Source organism: Micromys minutus (genome assembly GCF_963924665.1).
Source record: "Micromys minutus genome assembly, chromosome: 16".
NCBI classification, from domain to species: Eukaryota; Metazoa; Chordata; class Mammalia; order Rodentia; family Muridae; genus Micromys; species Micromys minutus.
The window spans coordinates 4,656,481-4,666,409 of record NC_137985.1 but is presented as its reverse complement, the minus strand read 5'-3'; the positions used below and the strand labels follow the sequence as shown (position 1 = coordinate 4,666,409).

The 9,929-nt window shown below is 38.3% G+C and overlaps 1 protein-coding gene across 1 annotated transcript; it reads right to left on the bottom strand.

Moving 5' to 3' along the window:
• Nucleotides 1-747: 747 nt before the first annotated feature.
• Nucleotides 748-8,184, bottom strand: MMP10 (matrix metallopeptidase 10; the record flags this gene model as incomplete). The annotated part of the gene is made up of 10 exons (XM_080929770.1): nucleotides 748-848; nucleotides 2,304-2,407; nucleotides 3,074-3,233; nucleotides 3,453-3,586; nucleotides 4,506-4,647; nucleotides 5,108-5,272; nucleotides 6,423-6,548; nucleotides 6,981-7,129; nucleotides 7,220-7,464; nucleotides 8,080-8,184. 10 exons carry the CDS (start codon nucleotides 8,182-8,184, stop codon nucleotides 748-750), a joined length of 1,431 nt encoding a protein of 476 aa, XP_080785896.1.
• Nucleotides 8,185-9,929: the final 1,745 nt, after the last annotated feature.

Below are 9,929 nucleotides of genomic sequence, written 5' to 3'. Positions count from 1 at the left end.
TGACTTTTGGTTGAAAATCTATTTTATCTGATATTAGTATGGCTACTCCAGCTTGGTTTTTGGCGTCATTTGCTTCAAAAGTTTTTTCCCAACCTTTTACTCTCAGGTGGTGTCTCATACACACACACACACACACACACATACATACACACTACAACACCTCAAAGACATGGATACACAAAAAACTACAGCAGACACATGTACAAACCACACAAACACATTCCCCAAGCTTCCCACACAGACATATACATACCATACACACAGTCAAATACCACATTAAAAATACCACATATATATGCTACCCATCTATACCCCTCACAGATACACACCACACATGAACCACACAGGCATATAAGTCACACAGATATATGCACACATAACACACACATACTATAAACATTCATGGACTATATTACTTCATTATACCTACTGGCAGATCACCGTTTAGATGTTCAGTACACAGTGTACTTAATGTTTTGAGCAGGAATTACTCTAGGAAGAAAAGAATGGTTCAAAAATAAATATCTTTATTAATAAAATACCCATGGGAATGCATCCTCCCACCTACTGCACTAAGTTTCCACTTTTGTGCTCAGGTGAAGCTCTGTGGCTCATTAAGAAAGACATATGCTGGGCTCATCTTAAGCCACAGAACATGCAGGAACAATTAATAATTCTGACCCATAATAAATTAGGTGAGAAATCATGAGACTATTTTACAGGGTTGTATATGTCTTCTCATGATCATCAGCACAGCAGCCAGCTGTTGCTCTTCAATGTGTGTATCACCGTCCTGGCATTGGGGTCAAACTCAAACTGTGATGATCCACAGAAGAAATAAAAAAATCCTGTAAACATAGATAAGAAAGATAATGACACTTCTTTAAATCAACCAAATTTATGACATGACTAAGAAAGGGCATGGGCTGAAGTAAGAGGTTGTATACTAGGTGACTTTGCCTGACTCTGAGATGCATGATTTGCATAATTTAATCCATTGACTGCTTCTTATCCAAAATGTTTGCCCAAAGTGAATGAAGAAAAACTGAAAATTAGGAAAGTTTAAACATTTCTCCCAGCCAATAGTCCTAATAAATGGCAGAGTAAGGATTTCATTTCATTTCCCTGCCTCTGAAGTCACTATGCTAAAACACCAGAATATACTAGTTCTACACAGAATCCAAGAGATTTTTTAATATCATAGGGTTTCCTCCTTTCTTTACATCTCTTAAATCACAGTGTGACATTGAGAGACCCATGGCTTCAGTTACACATGTAGCAGAAGATAGCAGTGTCTGGCATAAATGTGAGAAAGAGGCCTTTGGTCCAGAAAGGGCATGTTTTCACAATGTAGGGGAATGACAAGATGATGGGGTGGAGAGGGTGATTAGGAGGGAGTGCACCTTCATGAAGACAAGTCAGAGGGAGAGGGGAGGGTAGTGGGGTGGGGGAAGGGCATAACATCTCAGATGTAAATAGAAAGAGTATCTAATAAAGAAAGAAAAAAAAACAAATCACAGTGTCGAAGGCAACAAATCCATGAGAACAAGACAATAATGAAGCTTATCCAAAGTGTTTTGAGAGAGTTGCTTTAATAACAATGTTACTGGTATTCTGGTTATCATAACTGAAGCCCAGCAGATACCCCAGATATGCCCTGAGAGGCTGTGAGTGAATGTTTAATAAATCATAAATCATTACAAGTAATCAAATTTTCTCCTTTGAGCATGTGGAAGGAACCTATTATCTATTTCCTAGTGAAGAATGTGAATAATTTCAGACTAAAACAGGAGCCCAGACACAGTTGATGGAAAAGGCAAGAAGACTTGGTGGAAAGTACCACCAGCTACCAGCCACCAGCCAGAGCAGTAGGACACCTGTCCCACAGTTGGCTGTATCTCATACTGACACAGTGGTCAGAGACACAATGGCTTCACTTTGAGAATGTCTAAATGTTACAGAACAGAATCCTGAAAATTAACAAAACCCCCAAAACTTTAGAAGAAATTTGCACCAATTGCACAGTTAATATTTTCAGGATTTAAGTAAAATAGACACAAGGCAAATGGTTTAAAAGTTTTTCATTTCTCACTTCATTATTGATATTATTAACCTCATCATATTTTGATCAATCAAATTTATGTGCACTTTGGTCAGTTTTAGGAAATATTAAAATGTTGTGGGCAAAAATTTGTTGTAACAGTTTTATATGGCAGTCTAAGAAAACTTCAAAGAGCTCAGCATAGACTTAACTGTGATACCATAAGACCCAAAATATGTTGATGACATAAAGAGTTTCTTACCAAATGCATGTAACACAGCATCAACGTGTGGCTCAATTCCTGGAAAGTCATCTGTTATCAGCCTTGGAAAGCCTTTATCCATAAGCTGTTTTGTCTCATCAAATCTACAGCAAATGAAAAACAATTCGGATCCACACCATGGCAGGTCCCGTCATACACAATGTGTTGCAGTGCTAACAGTCCTGTGTAGGGTTCTGTGTCAATTTTTCAAACTGTGCAATACTAAATATTTTTTGTATGGGAGGGGCATTATAACATTTGAACTTCCTGGACTTGCAAGCATTTCTCATATAAAAATGAATGATCTCCCAAAACAGGGACATCATGATAAGGTCTATAGAGATTCCATATATGTACCATTTTTTAGGCCCAGACATACATTTCCCATGAATCTACCTGTCATAAATGCATAGAATACATATAAATAGTAGATGAAAGCTAAGTTACAGCATTTGGCTAAAAACAGACTCTTGGTTTGTCCTGGTAGGGACTCCAGTCTGCTGCACCAGGTTGTATGCACAGCAGCCTTATGGTGAGGGACAGTGGCATAAGAAAGCAATGTGCCTGTGGTCCTCCAGGTCACTATCCCTCATGGCCAGTGATGCACACTCAAAAAGCCCTTTGCATTTGTCAAGTTTAACCATGATACCGTCTTTTGGTTAATCAGAGAATCTGAGGTTTGGGAACATTAGAGGATACACAGCTATTCTTAAAAGAGAAAACTAACCTCTGTAATTGTGCTCTAAGCAGAGTTTTCTAATGTAGCTCACCTCCAGTATTTGTCCTCTACAAAAAAGTACGTCTTCTTCTTCTCTTTTTCAAAAACAGCTGCATCAATCTTTTCCACGGTGAGAGGAAAGCCAAGAGTGTGGATCCCCTTTGGGTAACCTGCTTGGACCTCATTTCCTCGGACTGCCCAGAACTGACTTCCTGTTGAATAACCACAACCAAGACCTTAAAGGATTTATTTATTAATGTGAATTTGTTGAAGGTCAGATTTGTTTAAAATGCTCATTCACAATTACCAACTGTGATCTCTTCTCCTTCCAACAGAACATCTCAAATTTAATACAACAAAGAGATTTCATAGTGCAAAGGAATTGCAATAAGTTTTCTTTTAGCAAAGTTCAACATTTGTATAGTTTTTACCTTTAAAAATCAGAACACTGTCCTTGTTATGAGCCTCATAGGCAGCATCTAAGCCTGAAGGAAGAGAAGGCCAAAATGTTGAAATCAGATGAAACTCCGGCTCAGGATTCCAGTGGGTTCTTCGCCAGAAGTACCTGTAATACATGAAAACCACAATAGTCTTTCTCTTTAAAAATACTGAGCATGGAGGAACACAGTGTTTTACTTGGTGCTGATTCATCTGTTTGCAGCATTGTGTACTGGATTGTTCTACATGTGATTCCAGGCAACAGATACAGCCTGCGTTGACAGGAACATTCCCACTGTTGCAATAAGATCACTCAGATTCCACTCAGAAGTATGTAAAATATTATATATTTTAAGAATCCACTAATATATTTAAAACGACATGTATCTTTTAAAATGTGAGCACCCTGGAAGTCAGTACAAAAAATTGGTGGCAATGGAAGAGTTTTTTTTTTAAATATATATATATCTTTCGGTACAACTTGAATATTGTACATGCACATTTATCACTTTTTCTAAAATGAATTAATTGAATAATAGCACTTTCTAGCAAAAATAAAGATACTTGTCTGGTTCTAAAGGTGGCTGGTGATTTCAGAAGTTCTATGAGATATGATGTATTAAAAAATGAAAAATAAAAATGAGACAAACTTTCTTGATTGTAAGAATCTTATACTCTACTGGCCAAAAGTCATCTTCTGGGTGTCTAAACAAAAATATTCTGGACAATGCCAATGGGATTATATTTTTGGAGTTGTTTTCCCCTCACTATACCTTATTTGGTTATTTTTCTACCTTACAGATATTTTACTTACATATTACCTTTTCTTATTTTGTGTTCTTGGAATTTCTCTGTATGTGAATGTATGTGTCTCTGACTCTGAATGTATGTCTTGTTCTTTTTCTTTTTTTTTGTTTAAAATACACTATAACACAGAGCTGAATGATTTTAAAACATGCCAGAAATGTACTATTATATATTTCATTTATTACATATAATCTCATGTTTACTTTTCTTTCTGAGCATTGAACATGTTTTTGTCTAACCTGTCTTTAAAGAATAGGAATTCCCCTCTCAGCATACTGACTGCATCGAAGGACAAAGAAGGATCACATTTGTCTGGGGTCTCAGGTCTTACAGAGACCGAGGACACAGGACCCACTGTGGCATCAAAGGAGGGATGAACTCCTGGAGGGAAAAGTTTAGGAGAAGCAAATGTCAGTAGGTCAGGGATGCATGTAACAATTTACAAACTATCCAAACTTCTTCATGGTGTTCTGAGATGAAACAGTATGTAGACATTTGATCCCAGGGCCACACACACACACACACACACACACACACACACACACACACAGAGAGAGAGAGAGAGAGAGAGAGAGAGAGAGAGAGAGAGACATACAGACACACACACATACATACATACATACATACATACACACACAGACACATACAGACACACACACACACACACATACATACACACACATACACACACACACACACACACACACACACACACACACACACACACTGTAACAAAAACAAAGCTCTCCCAAAGACTCACTGTGCCACCTTCTTAAAGAGCACTGATTAAAGCAAGGAAGCTAACGAAAACCACCCTAGGCCTCTTCTTCTTCATGCTTACCATAGAGGGACTGAATACCCTCTATATCATCCTGAGAAAGGCGGAAGTGAGCTTGGCCCGTGGAGAACCTGTAGACTGGGTACATTAGAGATTCTTTGTTGTCTGAGTGAAAGAGTCCCAGGGAGTGGCCAAGTTCATGTGCAGCAACCAGGAATAAATTGGTTCCTGTTTGAGAAACCACAAATGTTCAGAGTGTAATAGTTATTATTCCACAAACAAGTTCATATTGCTTATGCTAACCACAGAATGCATTCTTGTTTTTTCCTACTTTGTGAGCTCACTGACTGGCATACTGCCAATAGTCACATGTTTACAGTTGACTTAAAGTCAGTGTATAAGGCAGTGTTTCACTAACTGCTCTATAATTATCCTCTTGGTTAAGATAGCTCTTCCTGTATTTACAGTGGTAAGTCCTGTTTACAAAGAGATTTCTTTGGCTGGACCAAAATTATTCACATGTCAAGAAACAGCAATCTTTGTTGTCTATAAACCAGAAACTATTGTTAAGATTCAATAACAAACAAGTTTTAACCACAGTTTAAATCAGTTACAAGATGTTTATATGTTCTTTAATCTCTGAAGTAACAAAACCACAGAGAATTTTATTCCCACTATCAACATTTGATTATCATAAAGATCTCCTTAAGAGAAGTTAATGGAACAAATAAATTTACAGTACATCACATGCATTTATGAAACTGCCAAAAATTAAATTTTAGAGAAAGAAATAAACACCCTAGTGCCATAGGAACACCACACTCCTCAGTATGAACAGAAACATCTATTACTGGTTTTTGCCATAAACATAGCTGGACTCAGACTTTAACGGGTTCTGTTGGCATTGAGAATCAAACAGGGGTTCATGAAATTAAAGAAAAGAAATGTTGTTCAAACAAAATCAGATCATATCTCATGGCACATGCTACAGGTCTGCCTAATTAGTAAAGACTAACTTTAGTTAATGTTTGCTTCTTTGAGAGTTCAGGGCAGCATGTAGAGTCTCAATTCACTCAATGGCATTGATTCATTAAACACTACTCCTCTATTATGAGAGTAGTGAACAGTGGTGAACAAATTACATTTAAACCTTGTACAAGATCCTGAATTGTGGAAAGAATGTTGAATGGCACTCACTGTATTAAACTTGAAAGCAAAGAAAGATTCAGCTTACATGGTTCATTAGGAATGGTTAGGTGAGTAGGGCTTCAGGTTCCACACAGCTAATCAGAAAGCGCAGCTAGCAGGACATTTCACTTGAGACTTGCTCTGGACAATAAAGTTATTCTTAGATAACTTATATCTGACTTCATCCTACCTGAGGGTCCCAGTGACCATTTCTCATCATCATCGAAGTGAGCATCTCCATAAAATCCAGGGCCAGGTGGGTAGGCATGAGCCAGACTCTGTCCTGGGCCATCGAAAGGGTAAAAATCTCCATGTTCTGATGAAAAAAGTACAGAAATATAAGTATTATAATTTTCTCTAGCCCCTTTTCAGAAAGACAGCACAGGGGCTGTGTGGTTTGACTATTGATTTCTCTCAAAATTTAGTTTTCTAAATGTAATCTTCTGTCTGATGGGAATGCTAGGCAGTCATCACCTTTTGTCAGGGAGTGAGTCTTTATGTGTGCTTAGTGCCTGGGTGAAAGAAGTTGGAGGGCCACTTGGCTGCTTTTGTCACAGGAGGTAACACAGGTGCTATCCAAGAACATACCAGATTGAGTCTGCCCACCCCTTTATTTTGTATTTCTCAGGTTCTGGAATTAGGATTGATACTTTTGTGTTTTTACAGATTTCCCAATGTGAGGTATTTTGTTTAAATGGCTTGAACAACCAACCCAAACCCCAGATGAATGACTATACATCTGCATTACCTCCAACTACAAAGGAGATCATTATGTCAGCCTCTCCTTCAGAGATCCTAGAGAATGTGAGTGGGGTCACCTCCTCCCAGACCTTCAAAGCTTTCTCAATGGCAGAATCCACACTCTCTCTTGGCAAGTCTGGTGTATAATTCACAATCCTGAATGAGAGAAATTCAAGAAGGTAACAGTTGCTTCTGTGATGCTTCTGACACATTTTTAATGCTGTGTGAAAACTCTGGAGATGTTACCTGTAGGTGATGTGGTTTTTATTCCATTTAGGTGAACCTGGAAAGGTACTGAAGCCACCAATGTCAGGAACACCACATCTTGGCTTGTGCATCAGCTCCATCGTGTTGAAGTCCAGCTTCCCTGTCATCTCCAGCCCGAGGAACTTCTGCATTTCTTGAATTTTTTTGACAACAGGACTATTGTCCTTTCTTTTGAAAATATGTTTCTCATTTTTTCCAAAGTTGTAGTATTTTTCTAGGTATTTCTAGTGGAGCAACAAGCATGGTTATAAAAAAGTTGCTATGAAGTGTAAACAAATCTCAAGATCTATTTCACTTATTCCCACTTTAGTGAAAGCAGATGTGGTGCTTTGTTTGATGTTTTCTTGCTAAGATGCCTTACCTTATGGTTTCATTGCAATTTGACTTGCTACCAAAGTAAGGAAGTTGGCATAAACGCATGGGTGCATTAAATGGACAGATCTAAGGTTTCCATTCCCATTATTAACACAAACCTGACAATGCTAAGCATTGTTGGATAAATTCATTTTTTTCACAAATGAAAAATTAAAGTATGCTTGGCTTCTTGATGTAGAGATAAATATTATGCCTTTCCTCTTAAAGTATTTTAAATTACATAATTCTAACACAGGGGCAATCTCATCCATTTCCCAGTCCCCCCACATATGATCTTTCTGTTTTTATTCACCCCGAGTAACTTCCCTTCCTTCCTTGCCTCTTTACTTTTTTTGTAAAGATGGAGTTTCTACCTCTTACACTTTAATATTTTTCAACACAACTTCTAATTAACTCAACTACTCCTGTTGGAAGACCAATGGGTCTTCAACCTTGTGCTGAAGTGTATCCCCACCACTGATTACCTGAGCAAGATCCATGGTTGGGTGGCCTTGTCTCACTGCCCTGTGTGGAGAATATGCTGAGCAGATTGGCAAGCACAGCAGCATCAGAATGGCCAGCGGCTCCATAAGACAGCTTTTACTTTAAAAAAACGATCCTTCTTCCTGTCTTGCATATCTTCCCTTTAGTGGCCACTCTTTTATAAGGAGTCAGTGTTTAGGTTACTAAGCATGACTCACATGGGTACAATTTTTAATCTGAATGACTGCAAGCACATTCATAAGACGGAGAGAGAACAGCTTACATCAGGGAATCCCTCAACTTACTAAACCTGAAAGAATGCTTAGTCTCAAGGATGTGGCTTCTGTGTTTATGAAGCGGAAAGGGAACTGAGTGGGTAATTAGTGTTTGTAAAATATTTGGATATTTTGAAAGCAGTGTAATTTTTAAAAATATGCCATAGGCTCACATACACGCAGGCAAGGACTGAACAATTTAATGTAAAGAGATTTCTATGTGACTGTGAGTGCTGCTGTCTACATAGCTATAATGGCAGAAACTCCATTGCTCCTGTTTTTGGGTAAGAGGCATTAACCAATTTTTGATTTTCATGTACTCTAAGAAAGCAGTCAACAGGAAGGAGGAAATGTACAGAGGTGAGAGCCTCAGGGGCCCACCCACTCTCCATTTCAGAATGATCCCTATAAGTTTATACTGGCTCCATAAAGACTTTTCAAATGGAAATTGGTTAATTGCATATTAAATGAAAATACTCCTTCTACCTCTGTCCTCCTCTTTGCTTTTTAATTTTCATTCTTTTCCTTTCCCTCAAAATACAAATGAACTAGATTGAAGGTTACAATAAATTTCCAGTTCTTTCTCTTCATAAACCTTTGCTAATAAAAAGCATTTTCATCTCCTCTCTTGACCAAGCAGAGTGTTCTTCAAATACAGAAAGCCTGTAGGTAAGTTAAAATTAAGTTCTTTTAAAAGAAACATTTTATTTTATTTATGCATATGTATACATGTTTCTGTGTGTATATTACAGGTGTCTGTAAGTGGGCCCAGAGGCTAGAAGCAGGAGTCAAATCCTTCGAGCTGGAATTAGCAGTGGTTGTGAGCTGACTTTTGAGTATTGGAAACTTGAGCAGGACCTCTGGGGGAGCAGAAAGTATTCTTAGCTATGGAGCTGTCTCTGCAGCCCTAGAAGTCAGACTCTTTATATAGAGGTTAGAAGCTGTGAAAATGTTTGAAGTGCATTTTTCTTCCAGAGAAAGAAAGTAGTCCTACCATATATAAAGTATAGAATTTCAAATTAGTGGTATAGTAACAAAAATGTAGTGGTGACTTTTTCAGTACCATCTACAACCTTACTAGAGAGGTAAACATGGCAGAAGAGACCTCTGTAAACTGGGAGGCTCTAAGGCCTTTGAGCCACAGCTTGGGTGAGGGATGTGTGCCCTGGGCCAGCCAAATCAACTTATGGCTTAGTGTAGGCTAATAATAAGACATAGATAATATGTCAACCTGAAAATCAGAGAGGCAAAGAGACTGACAGACCAAGACAAAGTCAGCTAGACTTGAGCAAGTATGTAATTTCATCCCATGATTGCTTTCCCTATGGTGTGGATAATCCTGCACAAGGTGTTGGTTTTTATGTGTACTTCAGCAGGCAGCTAGCTCCTTTTCATTTTTTCCCTCCTTGCTATTTTTTTTGTTTTTTGTTTTATTAGATACTCTGTATTTACATTTGAGATGTTATCTCTTTACTCTACCCACTCCCAACTCCCTCCCCCTCCAGTTGCCTTTACAAGGCACTCCTTTCTGATCCCACTCTCCACCCCTTTGCCTTGTCATTCCCCTACACTGGGAA